This window comes from Cricetulus griseus, chromosome X (genome assembly GCF_003668045.3).
Source record: "Cricetulus griseus strain 17A/GY chromosome X, alternate assembly CriGri-PICRH-1.0, whole genome shotgun sequence".
NCBI lineage: Eukaryota > Metazoa > Chordata > Mammalia > Rodentia > Cricetidae > Cricetulus > Cricetulus griseus.
Genome location: NC_048604.1, coordinates 1,899,128 through 1,924,473, shown reverse-complemented (window position 1 = coordinate 1,924,473; position 25,346 = coordinate 1,899,128). Strand labels below are relative to the sequence as shown.

At 44.9% G+C, this 25,346-nt stretch overlaps 2 protein-coding genes and 1 pseudogene across 4 annotated transcripts in view; 1 reads left to right on the top strand and 2 right to left on the bottom strand.

Moving 5' to 3' along the window:
* Pdzd4 (PDZ domain containing 4) overlaps positions 1–7,724 on the bottom strand; it is a 30,682-nt gene extending 22,958 nt beyond the window's left edge. For all 3 annotated transcript variants that reach the window (XM_027432484.2, XM_035450151.1, XM_027432485.2), the window contains exon 1: positions 7,665–7,724. In XM_027432484.2, the coding sequence (XP_027288285.1) occupies positions 7,665–7,724 (60 nt within the window). The remainder of the gene's footprint in view (positions 1–7,664) is intronic.
* A 12,783-nt stretch (positions 7,725–20,507) lies between these two features.
* LOC100769411 lies at positions 20,508–21,429 on the top strand (annotated as a pseudogene).
* An 859-nt stretch (positions 21,430–22,288) lies between these two features.
* Positions 22,289–22,526, bottom strand: LOC118239413 (thymosin beta-4-like). Its single transcript, XM_035450103.1, has 2 exons — positions 22,377–22,526; positions 22,289–22,304 (listed from the first exon to the last, which is right to left on the bottom strand). Exons 1-2 carry the CDS (start codon positions 22,505–22,507, stop codon positions 22,289–22,291), a joined length of 147 nt encoding a protein of 48 aa, XP_035305994.1. The 5' UTR covers positions 22,508–22,526.
* Between the last annotated feature and the right edge of the window lie 2,820 nt (positions 22,527–25,346).

Here is a 25,346-nt window from a genome sequence, read left to right as displayed (position 1 = left end):
TTTCTTATTCACAGTAACTGGGCTGACCCTTGCCTAAGTGAATTATTCTACCAATGGCTATGAAATGCCTTAACTTCTAGCATGGCAAAAGCACACATTCCACCCACATCTGCCAACCTGGGAAAGGGTGTGGCTGCTCAATCATCCCTCCCAATCTCTCTGTATCCATCCAGAATTCACCTGTCCAGGGCTGGAAGGCAGAGAAGGACAAGCAAATTGCATCTGCAAGATCTTTTTGAGTATCTGAGGAAGTGGGTATATTCCAAAGGAATGTGGGTAGTGAAAAGAGAGTCAGCTGCACATGGCATAGAAGAATAGACTGTTCCCCTTAAGGCCTGATTCAGACAGTATCCTCTGGAAGTCCCGGATTTGTAATTTAATAGGTCTGTGGTGAGGTCTTAACATATATTTGTAAAAATACTGCACTTCCCCACTGATACTAAAGTAACTTGAAGCTTCCACAGATCTTTTCCAAATTCCTATCTGAAGCCCTCATAATCATCAGGAAAACAACCCCACTCACAGCTTGTGAGAAGGAAATGCAAACTCCAGAAACAAACAACACCCCCCCACCCCAGATTAAATCTTAATCTGGATTTACATTTGAATAAGGATCTCCCTCTGGTGGGGGTGAAGTCTGGTGGGGGGGATAAACCTGGGGTGGAAGGGGGAGTCATGAATCGAGAGAGGGGGGCATAGGAGACTCTTCAGAAAAACTCCTTTAGAAACCAGATCAGGCTCCAAAGCTGCTGTATGAGTAATGCTGGTTCAGAGTTGCCTGAGAATTCCCTGCCTTTTCAGAGGCCAGCTGACAGGAAGGAATGCCCTATAAGGTCAATAGCCAACTTCCTGAAACCATGCCCTTTGGGTGTTTGTTCAGTTTTCCCATGCACAATAAATACAAGCTGCCAGGAGCCAATGCTCCCACCACCTCCAGCTAACCTGGTGAAGCAAGGGCAAGGTTCACAGTTAGCCATCATCAGAAAGATAAAATGATGTTACCTGTTCCAAGCAATAGTGAAGATCAGACAGAATGCATTATGAAAAAGAAGATCGGTATCTTGGCACCTAGGCCTGCAACTTCTCAGCCTGTTCCTTCTGTGCAAATTATGCCTCTACTGTTGTCCCTCTCCTTACTCACCCTGCCTGCTATTAATTACTTCCTCACAATTTGAGCCCTTTCCTCTGTTTTTTCATATTAGAGAAACTCTCGGAATACAATAAGACACTCTTCAGTCACTGGATGTTAAGCAGGTCCTGATGCTTGGCTGTGTCTGCCAGAAGTGGAAACCTGTTGAGACAAATTCAAACTATGAACTTTTACGCCCATAGTCTTAGTAATTGGGAAGGGCAGAGGTCCTAAGACCATCCTCAGGCGGGGAAAACTTAAGCTGTACTACTTATTTGGAATCCTTTTGACCAGTGAGAAGTGGATCCAAGTTTTATGACTTGTTTGATCCTCTGAAGCCTATATGAATTTTTATTTTTACAAAAGGACATAAAAGTTTGAGATGTATTACTATTAGCAACCAGTCTAGCATTCACATTGGCTGGACTGGTCAACATCAGCAGCAAGTCCAGAGCTCCCAGTCTTATGAAGCAGGTTGCAGTCAGCGACTGATGCTTGGAAGTGCCCAATCTATACCTGACTCTCTGGACAGAATAAAAATGTACATGCTTCTAACCCAACTCTGTAGTTTTTGCTAGGACCCAAAGGTATGAGTCTATTCCTGCTGTTTTATAGATACTCAATACCTGGTTTTTCTACAATATGAATTTCAGTACAGATTGGTAATACAGCATTGACCACAAAGGAGATACATTCAAGCTGCTTTCATCAGAAATTGAGGCACAGAGCCATCTTCGGACTTGCCTACAGGTACGGGTTGGGGGCAGAACTACTCTTAAGTACTACCACATCAATCTGTTGGAGGAAAAGGAAAGAGTAGACCATGGAGATACCCCACAGGACTGAAAAGAAACAATTTACTGTGAGGTGTACTTGTGTAAACATGAAGTTCTGAGTTTTGAAGTTAACTGAGGTATGTGTTTGGAATGTGAAATGAAACAGGTTTTGTAAATTATGTCTACATACCTGCAAAACTATTGTAACAGAGACAGTAGTGCAGTAGTGACTGGTGTCATACCCGAGGATCTAGATACCCCTGCTGCACTGTCCATCACTGCAACTGCTAATGTTTCTGTCACAATTTATTTCAATGGATCAGACAGCCCTCAGAAGTCAGAGGTAAAGAGTTAGGGATGCAGTTCAGTGGTAGAGCATTTGCCTAGCATATACAAGACCCTGTCCTGTGTTCAGTCCCCAGAACCACATAATAATAATAATAACAATAACAACAACAACAATAATAATAATAATAATAATAATTTGCTATTTGACACCAAAGGCTGAATGAAGTGTGAGTCTCACCTACACATTTGAGACAAGCCTGTGCTAGACTTATCTCAAAAAAAGGGGGAAGGGGGAAAACCCAGAGTTCAAAACCAGCCTGCGCCACATGAGGATAAGGGAGAGAGGAGGAGACCTAAGAGATGATCTGCACCTGCATTCTATCCCAGGAACCTACATGGTAAAAAACTGATTCTTAAGCTGGGTAGTGGTGGCACACACCTTTAATCCCAGCACTGGGGGGAAGGGCAGAGGCAGGTGGATCTTGTTGAGTTTGAGGCCAGCCTGGTCTACAGAACAAGTTCCAGTACAGCTAACGCTACACAGAGAAACCCTGTCTGAAAAAAAAGGGGGTGCTGGCTATGTATCTTAGCTCTGTCCTAAACTTAACCTTCTTTAATGTTGTGGGTGGGCATAATGCTCCCTGGAAGAAATGGGTGGCTTCCAGTGGAGAGAGAGAGAGAGCAGGTACCTTTGTGGAGGCTGATTTACTAAGCACCAACATAGAAGGAATGACAAGTTTAGGATAACAGGGAAAACAAAGATAAGGTCTGTAGAATGTGTGGGACCTTATTAGATACGTGAATGACAAGAGGGTCTGCTGATGAAAGATGGGGTGGCAAGCAGAGGCATCAGTAAGACTCTAGGAAGGTGCTTTCCAGCATGGTCAAAGATGCATCCTGCTTCCAATTTTCCACTCTTCCTTTCTACCTCAACATGCAGTCACCCTTTTTATCAAAGGAGGTGGCATATTCTTTTTTTTTCCAAAGGGAGGTCTTGTATTTCATAAGCATATTCAACCTGTTTAATATGCTAGAAGGGCACAACTGAAATAACAGACATGGGCATGAAGTTCTGAATGCTAAAGGGACTGTAAACAGATCTTAATTGTCAAATATATAACAAATCCTCAGAAAAAACATTTGACAAAAATAATCTCTCATTATAAAAAATTTTAACAAACCAGGGACAGAAGGAGCTTCCCTCCTCCTTACTTGTAGAAAATTGAACACTTTTCCCTCTCAGATTATGAACAAGGCAAGGACGGCTGCTCTCATCACATCCCCTCAAAAGTGTGGTAGAGGTTCCAGTCACAACAGATTGGCAAGAAAAACAAAATGCAACCAGATTGGGAATAAGTAAATTTGTTTCTATTTATCAAGACATAATCACACTATATAGAAATTTCTGAAGAATCCACTAAAAAGGGTTTAGAATAAACAAAGTAAGACCTCAGAATACAAGATCAGTATGTGAAAATCAATGGGAGGGGGCTGGAGAGATGGTTCAGCAGTTAAGAATATTGACTGCTTTTCCAGAGGACTCAAGTTCAATTCTCAGAACCCACATGGCAGCTCATAGCTGTCTGTAACTCCTGTTCCAGGGGATCCAATGCCCTCATACAGACAAAACACAAAAATAATTTATTTTTTAAAAAGAAAGAAAACTAGTGGGAGAGGATGGCATTGGCTGGTTTAGCTCGTGAAAAGTACTAGGTTCCACCTCCACCGCTTTAAAAAATGTATTTCCAGCCAGTCGGTGGTGGCTGCACAGGCCTTCAATCATTAATCCCAGCCCTCAGGAGACAGATGCAGGTGGATCTCTGTAAATTGGAGGCCATTTTGGTCTACAGAGCTAGTTCCAGGACAGGCTACAAAGCTACACAGAGAAACCCTGTCTCAAAAAAAAAAAAAAAAACCAAAAATGTATTTCTATGTTTTGGCAATGAGAAAGACAAGATGAAATTTAGAAAACAATTCCGAGTCAGACATAATGTCTCATATACAGGCAAGAAGACTGTTATAAATTCAAGCTCAGCCTGCTACACAGTAAATTCTAGACCAACCTGGGATAGACTTAGGCTGCTTTAAATAGAAATTCCACTTACAATAGCATCAAAAACAGTAAGATACTTGGGCTAGAGAGATGGCTTATCAGTTAAGAGCACTGGCTTCTCTTGTAGAGAACCCAGGTTCAGTTCCTGGCACCCACATGGCTTACAAATGTCCATAATGCCATTCCAGGGGTTCCTCCAGTCCCAGGTGTTCTGATGCCCTCTATAGCCTCTGAAGGCACCCGATTCATACACAATTAAAATGATGATGATGATAATAAATCCTAACATAAATTTAACAAATTAAACAGGCCATATTTGAAATATAAATGTGGCCCAAATAAACAGGCAATACTACCATCTGATCTATGGATTCAATTTCACCTAATCAAAATCCCAGTTAATTTTCAGAAAACAAGCTGATTCCAAAATTCACAAGGAAATAAGGGACCCAACAGAGCCAAAACAACCTTTTAAAAGATAAAAGTTGGGGCTGGAGAGATGGCTCAGAGGTTAAGAGCAGTGACTGCTCTTCCTGTGTCCCGAGTTCAATTCCCAGCAACTACATGGTGGTTCACAACCATCCGTTATGAGATCTGGTGCCCTCTTCTGGTGTGCAGATATACATGGAAGCAGAATGTTGTATACATAATAAAATGTTTTAAAAATGATAAAAGTTGGAGGACCAACTAGTTCCTAACTTTAATACTTCCTAGAATGCTCCACCACAATGGACAGACTTTTGCAAAGTGGATATGTAAATGAACAATAAGCACAAGAAAAAATTGCTCTACAGCATTTAGCCAACAGATATGCAAATCATCAAATCCCCAGCACTACATCTAGCAAACAAAAAACCATAAAACTGCCACTTTATACCCACCCATAAGCTAGCTACATGCGATCACCAGAAAAGTACAAGTGTTGATAAGCATGTGGAGAAATTAGAACTCTTATACATTTCTGGTGTTAGTGTTAAATGGTACTATCACTCAGAAGAAATGGGTGGGAATTACTATATGATGCAGCAACTCCATTTTTAGGTATTACTCAAAAGAATTGAAGGCAGGGAGGGATTCAGACATTTGTATACCAGTATTCATTGTAGCATTTTCCACAATAGGCAAAAAAAAGCACTAAATTGTACTCTTTGAAAAGATACATTGTATGGCCTGTGAGTTTGATGTCAATAAAGCTATGTTTTTCTTTTAAGTTCTAGTGTGTCATGGTGAGAAAGTCTCTACCAGCAAGTTGCAGAAGCCATGAGTTGATATGAAGTCACTTTGAAAGAGACAGGGAGAAGGGCACTCAATATGGGGCAAGTGCGCATGTTTATGGGAACTCTCCTGAGGCCTATGAACATCCCTTTCTCACAAGCTCCTCACCTGGGCTACCAAATAGCTTTCACAGCTTTCCATAGTTTCTACAGTCACTCCTTTTGTTTTTACTTAATTTGAAAGGATAACTATGCCTTTAAAGACCAGCTGGTCTGCCAAGAACCAAGAAAATGAAAGTTTGTGTCCTAATTTTAAAGAAGTAGCATCCCATGGGAGCTGAGCACAGAGGATTAAGGCTGCTCTGCAGGGGCCTCCCTTCTAGCCAGACACCTACTGGAAGGCAAGTCCTTTCCGTGAGAGGTGGGGCTCTCTTTTAAGAAGTCCAGCAGGGACTCCCCCACCTAGGGTGGCATCAACTTTCAAGCCCATTAAAACCCCAATAGAGGTAGCCCTAGTTCTGAAATCCAATGGGTTTCACTGAACCCTTTTTCGGTTCCAAGCTAGATCATTCCAGATTCTTATCCCACTAGAAGGATGGCAACAGACAGGTGAGGGAGGTGAGGGCTTCAAACAGTGGGAACAAGAGAGGAGAAACAGTGATGGGGAGGATTTGCCTGAGAGAATAATTAGGGAGGACAGAAAAAGGGAGACCAGAGCCAAGTAGAAGAGACCAGAAGCCCTAACAGGCTGAAACAAGAGCACCACCAACCTAGGGCTCTATGCCTACCATCTCTTGCCCATTATTTACTATTCCTGCTAGAAATGAAGATAAGATCACAGCAAGAATGATGGGCTCCCGAAGCCACCTCAATACCATCCCACTATTATGATTGACACCATCTCCCCTGCTACTCCCGCCAAGTTCCTAAAAGGAGTTTATTTTATTCAGTCCAGGAGTCTACAGGTTCTCTCAGAGCCAACATCTCCTGTGCACACTTGTTCCCTGGTTCTGATCAACAAACTCAGTAGCTGAGGCACAAGTCACTAAACTCACCTGTCTGCGCCCACATCTGCTCCTGCTCCTAACTTCCTTTGATCTCCACCTCTCTACACTTAGCCCTTGTGCATCTCAGTGAACACCATCTGGGACACATTTATCTAAACAACTCGCAGGGTGTACACAAAAAGTACACACGCGCGGAGCTGGAGAGCCTCCACACACAGAGACAGGGCACAGGCACGCACTCACGTAGTTACTGCACGCACAGGCAAGGAAACCCAATCGTGGCTGAGGGGCTGAGAACAAGGATGCAGCAGGGTGTCTCTTCCCGCCCTGCACGTGTTGCTCGCATCGCCCCTCTTGTACCCAAGGCCCAACAGGCCAAAGCAGATGCCAACAGGCAGAGTGAATACTGGGCACCACCGATCCCGACGTTACCCAGTCACCCAAGATGCCAGGAATCGACAGTCATGACTGCATCAGACCAGAGAGTTGGGTGCGAGAATCAGTACCCAAACCCAGCTCGGTTGTCTACTTATTGAGTCTGTCCTCCCAGGGCATGATTTTCCCTCTGGCCTGCGGGAACTGTACAGTTTTTTTTGTGTGTGTGTGTGTGTGTGTGTGTGTTGATTTTTCGAGACAGGGTTTCTCTGTATAGCTTTGGAGTCTATCCTGGCACTCGCTCTGGAGACCAGGGTGGTTTCGAACTCACAGAGATCCTCCTGCCTCTACCTCCCGAGTGCTGGGATTAAAGGTGTGCGCCACCAACGCCCGGCTACAGCTTCTTTGGTTCTGGGTCCAACCAGGGGAGCATGTGCCCAGATCCAAGCTCGTTGCTATGCAACCTTCATCCCGCACGGGCCACAGAGCATCTCTCAGTCCTGAGACAGAATTCCCTTAACTTCCCACCCGGGCTGATGTGGACAGACGTTCGTTGTCCTTATGTACCTGGTTGGGATGCCTGGTGATGTGTCTCGAACACTTATCTCCCCCGTTCATTACATCCCTGGCTGGTTCCTACAGGGCATCAGCAACCATCAAACCATCCATCATATGAGGGTGAGATCGACTCCCTACCTTTTCCTCTCTGAGCGCTCTCTCCCTCCCACACCTGCTTCTCCGCCTCCACGTGGCCCTCCCCTGGGGTTTACAGTTTTCCTTGGCCCGACTGAGCCCCTGGCCCCAGCAGCGCAGGCACCCTACCTGAAGCATCACTTTGTATTGCTCCTCCGGTTTCTGGACTACGCACATATTACATCCCATGGTGCTGGCCGGCGAGGGAAAGAAGAGGGCGGGAAAAGGAAGGCGTCTTTCACTGGCCGGTGCGTGGGACCGCGGGGCCCGGGACCTGGCCCTGGGCCATACCCTACCGCGGGGGGCCAAGCCGCCTAGCAGGGAAGGGAGGCACGCCCCCAAGAGGAAGGCAGCTCCACGCCCCTCGACTTAACTCTTTGCTGGCCGAAGCCAGACACAGGCATGCTCCCTCGTACCCAGGCAGGAAAAAAAGGGCAGCGGGGGATGGGCGGGCGCGCCACGCGTTGCCTGGCTACGCCCCCCCCAGGAGGCGTGGGAGCACGCCTGGCCGCTATGGCCGTCAGGGGCCGTGGGCCACGCGCCTCTCCGCCCACGGGGCCCGCCGCTGTCGCTGCCTTTGCAGCTGCCGTCCCCGGCTCCCGCCCATGGCCTTCAGCCCCGGAGCCCAGCCTCCACGCGAGGCGCTGCGGGCCGGCCCGCCAGCAGAGGGGCGGCCAGGCCCTCGCCAACTGCAGCCTCGCAGGGTCCCACTATCTTGAGCTCGCGGCGCCCTCTCAGAGTCTGGCCCGCAGAGGATCGCTGGTCTCCAGCTCCTGCCTGTGACGCCGGGAACGCGCGCGCGCTGCAGCGGCGCCAGGGGAGGTGTACGGGAACGGGGCGCACGCGCGCGGGAGAAGGCAAGGGGCTGGGTGCGGGAGGGAGCGTCTGGGGCGGGGGCGAGAGTCGGCGCGGGAAGCTGGGGGCGGGGTCTGGGTGGTAGGGGCAGTGGAACCCCTGGTACCCGGTGACGCTTGTGTCCTATGGCGAGGTGTTTAGCGGACCTGTCTGCTAGGTGTAGCTCTGAGAAAGAGGGTCCTGTTTGAAGAAGCCTTCCTGGACTGACTGCTGGAAAGAGTTCAGGGCGAGGCTATTTCACCCTTGTCCCAGGTTCTGGACATATCAGCCCTAAAGTCTCCACTCTTCCCTCTGTCTCTCTTTAATGACTGGTTCCCTCCTTTAACTGAGCCATTCCAATGCTGTCTTTGAAAAGAATACCTTTGTTTAGAGAAAAGAAAAAAAAAACATGGACTGCTGTAGGTGCTGAAAGGAGAAGCCTCTTGCTTTGAGACCTTCATGGGCACCGACCTTCCTTGCTCTGGAACTGCTGCCTACCTGTTTCTCAGTTCCAGCCTTCACTCACACTCTTTTAGCTCCCCCCTTTCTACCTCTTCCCTCCCACAGCCTGCTCCTCTTCTAGGATATAATAGAACTGCCAGCACTTGAGAGGCAGATGGATCTCTGAGTTCGAGGCCAGTCTCGTCTACAGAGCGAGGCCTACACAGAAACACTATCACAAAGAGAGACAGACAGAGAGAAGGGTAGTGGTGGCATATGCCTTTAACCCCAGCACTCGGAGCAGAGGCAGGCGGATCTCTGTGAGTTCAAGACCAGCCTGGTCTACAAGAACTAGTTCCAGGACAGCCTCCAAAGCCACAGAGAAACACTGTCTCGAAAAACAAAACAAAAAGGTATTGAGACGTTAGGGGTTAGGCAGACTCCCTGGTAAGTAGGTAGACAGATAGGAGAGGGGCCATGGTAATAAAGGTGGAAATTTCAAAATGAGTGACTTCTTCCTGGCACAATAGGCTGATAGACTGGTTCAACAATTTCAAGGCCTGATCAGGATATATTATACAAGAATTACCTTTTAATTCTTTAACTGGCAGTGAAAACCTGATCAAGGCCCCTAGACTGTATCAGTATCAGACTGCTTTTGTCACTATGGCTGTGTAACACAGTTTGAATTCAGGTGTCAACCTATCAGCAACTTCCTATTTGGGTATCCAGTATCCAGTCCCTCACTTTGCTGCAGTTGCAGCAGAGAGGTTTGGCAAAAATGTACCTCGTGCCTGGGATAGAAGAGATGACTCAGTACATCAGTGATAGACCATTGAGACCCTGTTTTTGGTGTTGTTGGATTCCTATTCTTTGACTCTTTTGGCATGGGAGTGGGGGAATTGCCTCCAAGTTTTTAAAAAAAATCACACACACCGCCGGGCGGTGGAGGTGCACGCCTTTAATCCCAGCACTTGGAAGGCAGAGGCAGGCAGATCTCTGTGAGTTCGAGGCCAGCCTGGTCTACAAGAGCTAGTTCCAGGACAGCCTCCAAAGCCACAGAGAAACCCTGTCTCGAAAAACAAAAACAAAACAAAACAAAAAAATCACACACAGGCTTATTCTTGATTATAAATGCCCAGCCTTAGTCTTAGCTTGGCTTCGTTTTCTTTTTTATGGGGGGGGCTCGAGACAGGGTTTCTCTGTGGCTTTAGAGCCTATACTGGCACTCGCTCTGTAGACTAGGCTGGTTTTGAACTCAGAGATCCTCTTGTCTCTCTTCCCAAGTGCTTAAAAGCATGTACCACCAATGCCAGGCAGCTTGGCTTATTTCTAGCCAGCTTTTCTTTTTTAACACTTACTTATCTATTGTGTATGCAGTGTTCTGCCTGGATGTACGCCTAAACACAAAAAGAAGGTACCAGATCTCATTACGGATGGTTATGAGTCACCATATGGTTGCTGGGAATTGAACTCAGGACCTCTGGAAGAGCAGCCAGTGCTCTTAACCTCTGAGCCATCTCTCAAGCCTCTACCAGGTATTTCTTACATTATTTCATCTACCTTTCGCCTCTAGGCCTTTTCCTTTTCTTACTTCTGCATATCTTCCTTTCACTCTTACTCCCTGGCTGGCTGGGTGGCTGGCCCATGATGTCTTCCTCCTTTTGTTCTTTTGTTGCTTTGCATCTCAGATTTCTCCTATTTATTCTCTCTGCCTGCCAGCCCTACCTATCCCTCTCCTGCTCACTATTGGTTATTCATCTCTTTATTAGACCATCAAGTGTTTTAGACAGGCAAAGTAACACAGCTTCACAGAGTTAAACAAATGCAACATAAACAAAAGCAACACATCTTTACATCATTAAACAAATGTTCTACAGCATAAACAAATGCAACACACCTTAAAATAATGCTCTACAACAGTTTGGTCTCCAGTACTTCCGAGAAAAGGCTGTACCTTTGTAATCTGTGAGGTTTTCAGTATTTTCATTGGGGGGGGGGATGCTGTTTGTTGTAGCCCAGGCTGGCCTTGAACTGATCTTCCTGCACCCAAATCCATTGTCCTGAGGGCAAACATTACAGGCAAGTAACACAATACTTGGCTTGTTTGAAGGCTGTACTTAAATAAGCATTTACTTGAAGTTTTTTTTTTTTTCTCAATATAGATGTTTAGTTGACACAACTCCATTTACTGAAGGTTGCTTTCTTCATGTGCATGCCATTAATCAGCACTTGGGAGGCAGAGGCAGGTGATCTCTGATTTTTAGGCCAATCTGGTCTCTATAGTGAGTCCCAGGACAGCCAGATGAGAAACCCTGTTTCGAAAAACAAACAAAAAAGAAAGTTGCTTTCTTCATGGCTATGAAGATCTCCTCCCTCACTCCCTCTACGCATTTCCACAAATATACAAGAGAAAGGAAGTACGTCTTTCTGGTCAGAAAATGAGATTCCTTTTTCCCAGTAAGCAGCAGGAGTCAAAATGCTGGGAAGTCTTTGTGATTTGGGGTCAGGGAAAGGAAAGTGGGAGGTCTGCCTACCAGTGCATCACCTTCCAGAATGAGCCTTTATTACATTTCAAAGAGCTGGCTCCAGGTCCCCAAGGAGAGGAAATCTCCCTCTGTGGGAAATCGAGCCAGAGCCTCTTTAGCCATTAAAAATGATTTACATAGACTGAAAAGGATGGAGAAAGGAATTCAGCAAGGAAAGGGAAAGGAGGGAGGGCAGCATTCTCTGTCTTTTCAACCAGGATCATTAAGCCTCTTGTTTTCAGTTTGCATTTGCCTTTAACAGTATCCTTCCTGGGTTTCTACAAAATAGAAACTTCACAATATTTCATTAAGTCCATTGTTGTTCTTACCTTTTCTAGACAAGTTGCAGGTGCCTAGCTCTGCAGCCAGCCTATAACACATCCAAGTAAAGCAGTGATCAGAATTTCAATTTTCAATTCTGCACAGAGCAATGACTGTCACAGGACAGCTACTTTAAACTCATCACACACATGTGAAGGGCTAAGGCAGCTGCTCAGAAAGCAATCTGCAAGTGTTTCCCCTCCTGATACATTAATTTTACTAGTTGCTGTGGGGTGTTTATTGTGAGACTTCCAATGGTTTGCTGTGTCTTATTTCATAGTTGCCAGCAACATCTTGCCCAATCCAAATTTCAGGAATAGTTTAACTCGGAAATCTTATAATTTAAGATATTTTTGTTTGTTTGTTTGGTTTGTTTGTTCTGCTCTATTTCCTGAACTCAGAGATCCGCCTGCCTTTGCCTCCCGAGTGCTGGGATTAAAAGTATGTGCCACCACCGCCCCGCCAGCAATGAGTCTTTATATGAACTTCCAAGATAACCATAGCTGTTAACTAGTATAGAAGTCTGCCAATGTCCCAGGATAAGCACTGAACTGAGAGCCTTTAATATTCCTGATGCAAAAAGAAAAAAAAAATCCTGATACAATTAACTTTTAGTATTAAAGATTCCCCAGGTGAGGTGACACACGCCTTTAATCCCAGCTCTTGGGAGGTGGAGGCAGGTGGATCTCAATGAGTTCAAGGCCAGCTTGGTCTACAGAGAGAGTTCAGGACAGCCAGGGCTGTTACACAGAGAAACCTTGTCTTGAAAAACAAAACAACAGCCGGGCGTTGGTGGCAGATGCCTTTAATCCCAGCACTCACGAGGCAGAGGCAGGTGGATCTCTGTGAGTTCGAGGCCAGCATGGTCTCCAGAGCAACTGCCAGGATAGGCTTCATAGCTCACAGAGAAACCCTGTCTCGAAAACCAGAAAAAAAATCCTTTTTCTTATATCAGTCCAAATGAATATTCACAACCAATTAAACCTGTCTGAATAACAATCTAAATCCAGATTAATCTCAAAGATTCAAGAAAAAAAGACACACTGACCCAAATCAGGGTCAAATTAATTAAAGCAAGCTTTTTGGTTTGGTTTGGTTTGTTTTTTTCCAGACATGGTTTCTCTGTAGTTTTGGAGGTTGTCCTGGAACTCCCTCTGTACACCATGCTGGCCTCGAACTAACAGAGATCCTGGTATTAAAGACGTGTGCCACCACCTCTGGACCTGCTAAGAATTTTTATAGTTCAGAAATAGGGGGTTTCCAAATGGAGGATTTGGTAGAGAAATAATCAGGGTTACAGAAGCATAACAAGTTGGTCATAATAACCCCCTGTTGTGATATTTAGTTATTTGTTATTTATTATGTATAAAGTCTGCATGTGTGCCTGCACACAGAAGAGGGCTACAGATCTCAGTGCAGACAGTTGTGAGCCATCATGTGGTTACTGAGAATTGAACTCTGGACCTTTGGAAGAGCAGGCAGTACTCTTAACCACTGAGCCATCTCTCCAGCCTGTAGAAAATTATTTTAAGGTGTGTTATATTTGTTTATGCTGTAGAACATTTATTTTAATGATGCAAAGATGTGTTGTATTCTTTTGCATTGCATTTAATTCTGTGAAGCTGTGATTCTTTGCCTGTCTAAAACACCTGGTGGTTTAATAAAGAGCTGAACGGGCCATAGCAAGGCAGAAGATAGGATAGGCAGAGCTGGCAGGCAGAGACAATAAGTAGGAGAGAAATCTGGGAAGAGAAGATGGAGCAAGATAGAACAAGGGGAGGAGGACATCAGGGGTCAGCCACCCATCTGCACAGCAAGCCATGGAGTAAGAAGTAAAGAACGGTACATAGAATAGAGAAAGATAAAAGCCCAGAGGAAAAAGATCCGCCTGCCTCTGCCTCCCGAGTGCTGGGATTAAAGGCATGTGCCACCACAGATCGGCGAAAAATCTATTTTTAAGACTGGCGAGCACCTGGCGGTGGTGCCGCACGACTTTAATCCCAGCACTCGGGAGGCAGAGGCAGAGGCAGGCGGATCTATGTGAGTCCGAGACCAGTCTGGTCTACAAGAGCTATTTCCAGGACAGCCTCCAAAGCCACAGAGAAACCCTGTCTCAAAAAACCAGAAAAAAAAAAAACAAAAAACAAAAAAAACAAAAACAAAAACAAAACCCAAAAAAACAACAAAAAAAAAAAACAAAAGTCTGGAGAGGTTAAGGATATAGCTCACTGGTAGTATGCTTGCTAGCTAGGTACAAGGCCTTACATTTAGCCCTTGGCACTAAGGGAAAAAAAGGGACCAGGAATAGTATCAGCAAATAATCTCAGCAAATGGGAAAGAGGCAGGAGGATCAGAAATTCTAGACTAGCTGGAGCTACATGAATCTGGTGTGTGTGTGGTGTGTGTGTGTGTGTGTGTGTGTGTAATATGGAGAGTTATGAATTAAATAGGATAGCCAGGCAGTGGTGACACATGCCTTTAATCCCAGCTCTTGGGAGTCAGAGGTAGGTGCATCTCTGTGCATTCAAGGCCAGCCTGATCTGCAGAGTGAGTTTTAGGACAGGCTTCAAAGCTGCAGAGTAACCCTGTCTTAAAAAATGAAAAAATAAATAAAAAATAAAAATAAACAGAAGGTTAACCATCGAAACAATTGCTATTAAGAAAGCCAAGTAAGGAGCCTGGTGGTAGTGGCACACGCCTATTAATCCCAGCACTCAGGAGGCAGAGACAGGCAGATCTCTGTGAGTTCAAGGCCAGCCTGGTGTACAGAGCAAGCACCAGGATAGGCTCCAAAGCTACATAGAGAAACCCTGTCTTGAAAAACAAAACAAAACAAAAAAAGAAAAAGAAAAAAAGAAACACACACATACCTCACTACACAAAGAGATAAGGAATGCTATAAAAAAAAAAAAAAAAGCAAAGCGTGCTGGAAAGATGGCTCAGATTTAAGAGCACTGACTGTTCTTCCAGAGGTCCTGAGTTCAATTCCCAGCAACCACATGGTGTGACTCACAGCCATCCCTAGTAGGAGCTGATGCCCTCTTCAGGCCTGCAGGCATATGTGCACACAGAACACTATACAAATTAAATAAAGAAATCTTTTTTTTTTTTTTTTGTAAAAAAAGAAAAGTAGAGCCAGGGACAGTGATGCTTGATTGCAATTCAGTGCTTGAGAGGTGGATCCAGGAGTTTAAGGTCACCTTTGGCTACCTAGGAAGATAAAGACCAAACGAGAGAGAGAGAGAGAGAGAGAGAGAGAGAGAGAGAGAGAGAGAGAGAGAGAGAGAGAGAGAGAGAGAGGAAAAGAGAAAAATGAATGTGGTACATAGGTGTGATTCCAGCAGGCTGGGGCAGAAGGATCACCTACCTATACGTGGGTCTCTGTAAAGTCTTTATCTGTCCTGCCAGCCAGCAACCAAGTAATGACAAGGAGACTTCTTATTAATTATGAAAGCCCAGCCTATAATTTAGGCTTATTCCTAACTAGCTCTTATAACTTAATTTAACCCATTTATATTACTCTAATGTAGGTGGAAGTTCCCAGGCGGTCTCCTATCCAAGTACTAACCAGGCCCAATTCTGGTTAGCTTCAAGGTCAGACAAGATTGGGTGCCTTCAGGGTGGTATGGCCATAGACACTAGCTGACTCTTTTTTTAAATATTTATTTTTATTTCATTTGCATTGGTGTCTGAGACATCAGATCCCCTGGAACTAAGAGTTATAGACAGTTGTGAGCTACCATGTGGGTCCTGGGAGTTGAACCTGGATTCTTTGGAAGAGTAGTTGGTGCTCTTAACCAACCACTGGGCCATCTCTCCAGCTTCCACTAGCTGACTCTTACACTACACTTAAATTAACCCATATTTCTTATGTAACCTTTGCCATGTGGCCTGGTACCTTTTCTCAGTATGGCATGCCCATCTTGCTCTTTCTGCATCTTGCCTGGGACTCCTGCCTCTGTCTTGCTCCTTTGCCTTATCGTACCTATACTTCCTCCCTGGCTAATCAGCATTTTATTAAACCAATTCAAGTGACAAATCTTTACAGTATACAAGAGGATTATTTCACAGCATTTCTCCCCTTTTGTCTAATTAAAAAGGAAGGTTTTTAATTTAAATATATATATATATATATATATATATATATATATATATATATATATATATCAGGCTGTCTGGACAGTCACCCAAAGTTCCTCTAAAACGTTGGGGCACCCAACTCCGGCCTACAGACCTAGCATATTTGGCAGACTTTTCTGGGAAGCAGGGAATTTTTTGTTTGTTTTGTTTTGTTGAGACAGGGTTTCTCTGTATCTTGAAACTTATCATGGAACTCACTCTGTTTTTGTTGTTGTTGTTGTTGTTGTTGTTTTTTGGTTTTTGGTTTTTTGAGACAGGGTTTCTCTGTGTAGCTTTGGAGCCTATCCTGGCACTCGCTCTGGAGACCAGGCTGGCCTCAAACTCACAGATATCTGCCTGCCTCTGCCTCCCGAGTGCTGGGATTAAAGGTGTGTGCCATCACCAGCTGGCAGAGTCTGGGTTGTTTACAATTCCAACATAGACTAAAAGCCACAGGTCTCTAAGAACTCCCTGGAACTCCAGCACCAGATTGGGACTGCAGAGACAGACATGTCTGTGGACTGAAGAATCAACTGATTCTTGGCCTATTCTGTCATGGAATAGCCATATATGTCCTTTTTAGTATTCAGGCATCTGTACTGGCCTGTCCTTGGGGTTCTGACAGGATATTCCCTCAGCTGCAGCCACTAAGAGCACCACCTGTGCACATTCACTTTGTTCCCTTTTAAAAGGGCCCTGCCCACCTCCCATTTTCCTTTCTTGCTCTGCCATCTCTCTCTCTCCTCTCTCTCTCTGTTTCTCTCTTTTTCTGTCTCTCTGCCTCTCTCTTCTGCCAATCCTGTCCCCAGAGGCTGGTTCCCCTCCCCCTTTCCCCATTCACTTTCCCCTAATAAAAACCTCTCCACCGGGACTGGAGAGATGGCTCAGAGGTTAAGAGCACTGACTGCTCTTCCAGAGGTCCTGAGTTCAATTCCCAGCAACCACATGGTGGCTCACAACCATCTGTTATGAGATCTGGTGCCCTTTTCTGGTGTGCATCTATACATAAGAAATAAAATCTTTAAAAGAAAAAACAAAACAAACAAACAAAAAACCTCTCCACCCAAGCTCTGTCACATGGTGTCTTTCTCTCATGCACTGCTTTTAAAAATTACAACAGTCCTCACTGGACACATCCTGTAAATCAGTCTAGTAAATTCCCTTTTAGTATGTATTCATTTTATCAGATCTGTTCCTTTAGAGAACCCTAACTAATACACCCAGCTCTTGGGGGGGGGGGAGGCTGAGGCAGGGGAGTCTTGAGTTCAACCTCAGTCACAGCTACAGTATGACACCTTGTCTTACAAAACAACAAAATATCATTACTGCTTTGTTGGGTAAGCTATTTCCTCCTGGGCCTTAGTGTGTACTTGACCCTTTGGAGTATGTTGAGATCGGACCCAAATTATGGGTCAATGGCAACAAGAGGATGGTCACAGTGAGATTCAAGGAGAATAAATTTCTTCTTATAGGTCACCACAGGGCTTCTAAGATGGGCTGCAATATTTTCTGACTCTGAACTTTCAAGGCTGATAGTGCTAAATCAAACACAAAATTGTATCATTCTGGTTGATGAATCACACTGTCAGTTGAACCAGGCAATGGGTGGGGGCGGGGCTATTTTTTAAATTTCTATTTCTGTGATAAAATATCCCCACAGAAAAACAACTTAAGGAAAAAGGGGTTTGTTCAGATCATAATTTTCAGGTTACAGTCCATCATTTCAGAGATGTCAACACAGGAACTTGAAGTAGCTGGTAAAGAACAGAAACAGAATGAGCAGCTAGCTCTCTATACTTATGAAGTCCAGGACCACTACCCATAATGAACTGGTCTTCCCATCTTAACATAAATCTAGAGAATCCCTGCCATGCAGGTCCTAACACTCGGGAGGCAGAGGCAGGTAGATTTCTGTGAGTTGGAGGTCAGCCTGATCTACAGAGTGAGTTCCAGGACAGCCAGGGCTACATAGAGAGATCCTGTCTCAAAACACCAAACCAAAACAAACAAAGTCAAAACTAAAACAAACAGAAACAACAACAGAGAGAGAATCCCTCCCCCAAGACATCCCACAGGCCAACATGATCTAGACAATCCCTCATTTTGACTCTTCTCATGTAATTTTAGATTGTGCCAAGTTAACAATCAAAGCTATCATGACCCTGTAAGGTGGCTCAATAGGTAAAGGAACCTACTGCCAAGCCTAATCACTTGAGTTTGACCTCCCAAGCTCCACATGGTAGAGATAATCAACTTCTGCAGGTTGTCTTTGCACTTCCACACGTTATGGTACGTGTGAGCGTGCATGTGTGCGCGCACACACACACACACACACACACACACACACTAAGGATATAACTCATTCCTCATGTATTCTAAGCATATAGTCCAAAGCTGAGCAGCACCCTCAGATGCCTCCATCTCAGACTTCTAGCCTCTAGAACTGAGAAAGAATCCAGTTCTGCTGTCAAAGGTACTAGTGGAAGTTCTTATGGTACCCTAAAATAAGAATATTGCCTTTAGGACTGGCACTCAGAGGTAAAGAGGTAGAATTCTTCAAAGCTAGATTTTTATTTTGTTTACTTTCTTTTTCTTATTACTCATGTGTGTATAATGCAGTGAGGGGTACAGGTGTCACAATGCATGTGTGGACGTGAGAAGACAACTTTAATGAACTCAGTTCTCTCCTTCAAACTTTATGTGAGACCTCGGGACCAAGTTCAGATCTTCAGGCTTGCATTATCTGGCAGCAAGTACCTTTACCTGCTAAGCCTTCTGATTTGCCTGTAACTCCTCAAACTTAGAAAGTAAGGGTGGGGCCAGGCATGATGGAGCATACCTTTATTCCTAGCACTTGGGAGGCAAAAGTAGGCAGATCTCTGTGTGAGTTTAAGGCCAGCCTGGTCTATATAACATATCCCAGGACAGCCAGGGCCACATAGAGAGAATGTATCTTCAAAATAAACAAGAAAAAAACTAAGTGTGGGGCCTACTAGATCTGTAGATGAGGCTGGCCTTGAACTCACAGGGATCTGCCTGCCTCTGCCTCCAAAATGCTGGGATTAAAGGTGTGCACCAGCTATCTCAGTGTCTGAAGTAGTAGTAGTTAAAGCAAGCCTTGTTATGTGCCATGAGCTCATGAAGTATGTATACACTGTTCTGCCTGCATGTCAGCCTGCTATATTCATAATGGTGGAGACATGAACAACTCGTGTTTGCCAATGGTTGAGTAAATTATAGTGTATCCATACAATGGCTGCTGCTCAGCAATACAAAGAAGAGAGAGACAGTAACATGGATGAGCCTCATAGACATGACAAAAAATGAATGATGCATAATTTTATTGGTGAACATGCCAACAATCAGTGAGACCCACCTTCAGCTTAAGGTGGTAGAAAGGGGTCAAGTACTATAGTGAAAGTGGCCCCACAAGATGTTTTTAAATGTTCAATAGTTTGATCAAATGATGGTTGTATGAATGGATATACATGGGTTAAAAACCTCAGGTATATATTTTATTCACTCTAGCCCTCAAAAAGGATGTATTCAGTGGACAGGCATGATGGGACACAGCCATAATGCTAGCACTTAGGAGTTCAGTGTCATCTTCAGATACACAAAATTCAAGACCAATCTAGAGTATTTGAGACCTTGTTTCAGAAGAAACCAAAAAATGTGGTTGGTCAATGGTTGTTCAGGTTATCTGTTCTATATAATCTCTGCAATGGTGACTGGATGTCATTATTGGTCATGCATCATTAGGGTAATGAACCCTAATATCAAGTATGTACTTTAGTTAGCAAGAGAATCTTAATGTGAGCTCATCAACTGTGACAGATGCAAGATGATAGGGAAAATTTTGGAGATCGAGTAAGGGGTAGATAGGCACTCTATATGTTCTGCTCAAGTTTTCTTTTTTCTTTTTTCTTTTTTGGTATTTCGAGACAGGATTTCTCTGTGGTTTTGGAGGCTGTCTTGGAACTGTCTCTGTATACCACGCTGGCCTAGAACTCACAGAGATCCACCTGCCTCTGTCTCCCGAGTGCTACCGTGTGACACCACCACCTGGCTCCACTTTGTTTTTTGTAAAGCTAAAATTGCTCTAAAAGTCACCTGACTGAACATGCACAAGGATCTGGGTTCCGTATCCAGCACTTCAAAAATAAACATGAAACCAGGTGTGATGATGGTGCACACCTTTAATTCCAGCACCCAGGAGTCTGAGGCAGGTGAAACTCTATGGGTTTTAGGCCAGCTAGGGCTACATAGTGAGACTTTGGTTTCAAAACCCCCAAAATGATGATGATAAAATTATAAACATACACACAAAGTGGAAGAGTACCTGCCTAGCAAGTACAAAGTCATAGATCTGATTCGTACCTTGAGGGGCAGGGGAGATATGAGGATAAGGAGATGGTTTAGTCTGTAAAGTGCTTCCTGTAGAAACATGAGAACCTGAATTTGAATCTTCAACACATGTAAAAAATAAAGTCAGACAGTGGTGATACACACCTTTGACTTTTACACACTTTTACCTCGGGGGAGGCAGAGGCAGGCAAATCTCTGAGTTTGAGGTCAGCCTGGTCCACAGAGAAAGTTTTAGGATGGTCAGGGCTGTTACTCAGAGAAATCACATCTTGAAAAACCCTAGTTCAGCTCTCACCAGGCGTCCTCATTAGACTGACATCGTCTTTAAACCCTGCGTGGCAATTCCTGACACACCGCCATGATGCCCAGGGAAGACAGGGTGACCTGGAAGTCCAACTACTTCCAACTTTTGGATGATTACCCAAAATGCTTCATTGTGTGAGTAGACGATGTGGGCTCGAAGCAGATGCAGCAGATCCGCATGTCCCTTCGAGGGAAGGCTGTGGTGCTGCTGATGGGCAAGAACACCATGCATGCATGATGTGCAAGCCATCTGGTGGCACCTGAACAGCCTGGCTCTGGAGAAGCTGCTGCCCCACATCCAGGAGATGTGACTTTGTGTTCACCAAGGAGGACCTCACTGAGTTTAGGGACATGCTGCTGGCCAATAAGGTGCTGGCTGCTGCCCGTGCTGGTGCCACTGCCCCACATGAGGTCACTGTGCCAGCCCAGAAAACTGGTCTGGGGCCTGAGAAGACCTCTTTCTTCCAGGCTTTGGGCATCACCACTAAAATCTTTAGGGGGACCACTGAAATTCTAAGTGATGTGCAGCTGAGAAAAACTGGGAGACAAAGTAGGAGTCAGTGAAGCCACAGTTGAACATCCCCCCCCCTCCTTTGGGCTAATCATCCAGCAGGTGTTTGACAATGGCAGCATTTACAACCTGGAAGCACTTGACATCACAGAGCAGACTCTACACTCTTGCTTCCTACTAGAGGTTGTCCAAAATGTTGCCAGTGTTTGTCTGCAGATTGGTTACCACACTCTTTATCATCAATGGGTACAAGCGGGCTCTGGCTTTGTCTGTGGAGACTGAGTACACCTTCCCACTTGCTGAAAAGGTCCATGCCTTCTTGGCTGGTCCATCTGCATTTGCAGCTGCTGCCCCGGCGGCTGCAGCCACCACTGCTGCTTCTGCTGCTGCTGCAGCCCCAGCCAAGGCTGAAGCCAAGGAAGAGTTGGAGGAATCAGACAAGGATATGGGATTTGGTCTCTTTGACTGATCCCTGAGAGCAACCAACTCAGCCAGTTTAATTTGAGAAACATGGAAACAAAAGTTTACTTCTGTTAAAAAAAACAAAACAAAGAAAAACCCTAATTAAAATCTCAGTACCTACATAAAATGCCGATCATGATCACACACTCCTATAACCTTAGCACTGTGCAATTGCTGGGGCTTGCTGGCTGCCAGTCTAGATTCAGTGAGAAACACTGTCTCTCAAGGGAATAAGGGGGAGAGGGGTAGAGCAGAATACCAGATCTCTTTCTCTAGCCTCTGCCTGTGCACATAAGCTCTTGTAATGTCATACACACATTGGTGTACGCCACACACACTAAATAAAATTTTAAGGTGGAGAGTGTTTGAGGAACATTGCTAAAACATCTTGTAGGACCACCCTCCCTATTGAACTTGACCCCTTTCTACCACCTTAAGCTGTAGGTAGGTCTCACTGATTGTTGGCATGTTCACCAATAAAATTATGCATCATTCATTCTTGTCATGTCTATGAGGCTCATCCATGTTACTCTGTCTCTTCTCTTTTTTTCAGGTTTTAAAACTTTATTTGCATATTAAAAATATACATTCCAATAATTAAAATCATTTGAACAAAAAATGGCACCCTGATCAAACTGCATTTTACATCCTGCAGGACACCTTGGACCATCTTGAATTTTTCTCCATATTTCAACACCTCCCACCCAGCTTTTTCTTTCACCAACATGCAAGTTCTTTCCCTCCCTGCCAGCCCGACCGATAGATGGGTGGGAGAGGCAGGGGAGGCCTTCCTGGTCAATAGTTCTGATTCTTTGATGTGAAAGGAGCAGCACAGTCATTTAAACTTGATCCAACCTCCTTGCATCTTACAAAGTTAAACAGCTAAAAGAAGTATAGTAAGAAGGCAATGCTTGTGGAATGTACAGTGCATATTGGCGGCACTCACCTCACTACCATTCGCCAGCTTGCTTCTCCTGTTCAATCGTTTCTTTTGAAGGCATAGGATTTTTCTCTTGCATCTCTGTCTTCTTCAATTTCGACTTATCGAATTTCTCAATCTCAGCCATATTGGGTTTGTCAGACATGGTTGCCGGAAAGAGCGAGCGAGGTGCACGAACATGAAGAGTCAGATCTGCTCAGAGGATGTCGCCGATTAGTCTCTTCTCTTCTTTGTATTAATACTTGGTGTAAACCTCAGTCCTCCATACATGTGCATATGTACTTTCACATGCATAAACATGTATGTACACAATAAAAAAGTATCATTTTTTAAAAATAGTCTAGGAGGCGGCCAGACCTAAAAGCTCTCTGAATAGAGATATAGATGTTATCCTGAACATGTGGCTTCTATTTGGTACTCCCTGCAGCTCTTTCTGATCTGACTGTTACATCTGTGTTCTGCTTCTGTAAGCAGCCAGTGACTACTGTCACATTCCCATGCCACAACTCATCTCTGCCTCCCTCCCATTTACCTGGCAAGTACAGAGGTTGAGGAATGTATCTTTAGCTGAGCTGCCTTGTGCCTGAATCAAAATACTATTATTATGGGAGACCAAAAAACAGATTGGGAGTGGCACACAGCAGGCTGATGTTGTTATAGGTAGAGATAGTGACAACAAGGAGAACAGTTGAATTTGAGGGGGTTCTCTATGAATAGGAACCAAGAACTGGGACGCACACAGCATTAGGAGTGAGGGCTTTTAACAATAAATGCTTATAGCAAGCAGGTTTGTCTGCTGACAGGATTGATACAATGGGGACAGCTAAACAAGAGCTACAGAAAAGCAAAGGCAAGACTTAGTAGTAAACCACAGGGTATGGAGTGGGTTGGGTTGGTGGTGAGAACCATAAGGAAGACATTGTGGGGTTTTTGTTGTTTTTTTTGGGGGGGGGAGGGATTCTAGACTGGGTTCTCTGTGTAACAGTCCTGGCTGTCTTGGAACTCACTTTGTAGACCAGACTGGTCTCAAACTCACACAGATGGGAGGACTGCATCAAGGCTGCTTGGGCTATAGAGAAAGGTCCTGTTTCAGGGAGGGAGGGAGGGAGGGAGGGCACTCTGTTAGTACAGGCCTCTGATCCCAGGTACTTGGAAGGGCAAAGTAGAAGAATCACAAGTTCAAGGGAAGCCTTGATTACAAAGTGACCTCAGGGCCAGTCTGGGTTATTTAGTGAGACCTTATATCAAATAAAAAGTGAAAAGATGAATGGGGAGGTAACTCAGTGGCAACGTATTTGTCTAGTGTGGCGGTTTGAAAGAAAATGCCCCCCAAAGGGAGTGGCACTATTACATGTAGCCTTATGGAGAAGTGTTCCACCATGGGGGTGGGCTTTGAGGTCTCTTTCTCAAGCTTCCTGTTGCCTGCAAGATGCAGTACTCTCAGCTCCAGCACCACATCTGCATGCACACTGCCATGCTCCCTTTCATGATGATAATGGACTGAACCTCTGAAACTGTAAGTGAGCCACCTCAATTAAATGCTTTCTTTATAAGAGTTGTCATGGTCATAATGTCTCTTTACAGCAATAATAAGCCCTAACTAAGACATCTATCAAGGCAGCCTTGATTACATAGTGAGTTCTAGGACAGTCTGCACTAAATAAATTCAGTGTGTGGGGGTGAGCTTTATGTTGGCTTTTCAATAGTTCAGGTGGCTGGACACTCCAAGGATGGGATGACTATACATGATACGACATGGTAGTTTTCCTGAACCCTGGGTGCTAAGTGGACACTTCCTGGTGCCTTTATTGGTTGTGTCCTATTGGGTAAGAAAGAGGCTCCCAGATATAAGCCAGGAGATTGCAGCTTTAGGGCTCCAAGACTTCAAGGCCCTCAGCCACATTCTGCCCCTGTGTTTACCTCCTTTAGGCATGGGTGGTCCTAACAATGAGAGTTAAAACTTGATATCAACAGGTCATCAGTAGAAAGGTGGACCTAAGGCCCACAGTATGATAGTAACACCCAAGGGAGCAGATAACAAGGCCTGGCAGTGGGGTGGAATACCCAAACTCTGGGAAGAAATATGGGAAGTGGGATTCGGGCTGTGGGACAGGGCTGAGAACAGACCTCAGGGCATCCCCTGCCCAGGGATGGAGCTTCCACAGCATAGAACAGGTATAGAGTGGTAAGTGCTCACTCAGTAAAATGATGAAAGAGTCTCTTCATTTCCAGGTTTTTATTTGCTTGTTATAATTCTGATATTATGTACACACATATATATATATACTTTTGTTTTTTGTAGAGGGCTCATCAACAGACCAAGCAAAGGTATACAGGGAGTCCTCAGTTGCTGGGCAGGAGCACAGAAGTGCTGGGAGTACCAATCTTTGCTTTTTTTCCATTTTTGTCTGTTTTTATTTTTCCTGGAGTGGGATCACCAAAGCTACTGCTATAAAACAGAGAAACCACCTAGAGACTCAGACATCTGCCTACACACTAGCAGCATATGGGGAAAGGGCAGGGGCACAAACTTTCAAAGTCACGGTGTATTTACATTCCCAATGGGGGGGGAAAGGGCTGAAGACAAGAACTGGGGGCAGGCAGGGCTGCAAAAGGGTTCAGGGGGTATGGTGGCAGCAGGGAGAAGCCCAACCAGTACCAGAAGGAAGAGGTGTGCCTATCTCTGGCAGTGACAGAGGCCATTTTGATGTTGTCTGGTGGGTACCAAAGGCAATGTGTGTGTGTGTGTGTGTGTGTGTGTGTGTGTGTGTGTGTGTGTGTGTGTGTATGTGTGTGTGTGTGTGTCCCCTAAAAGGTGGAATAGCAATTGGAGGAGGGTGTGAACCCAGTGTGCTATGGTGGGGGAGGCACTCTGGGCTTTCCAGATGGCCTCTTCTATGCAGGTGGCCAGCTTGCCCAGGTCCCCATCCTGATTGAAGCAAAAATGGCAATGAAAAGACAGCAGATGGTAGACACAGAGTTCT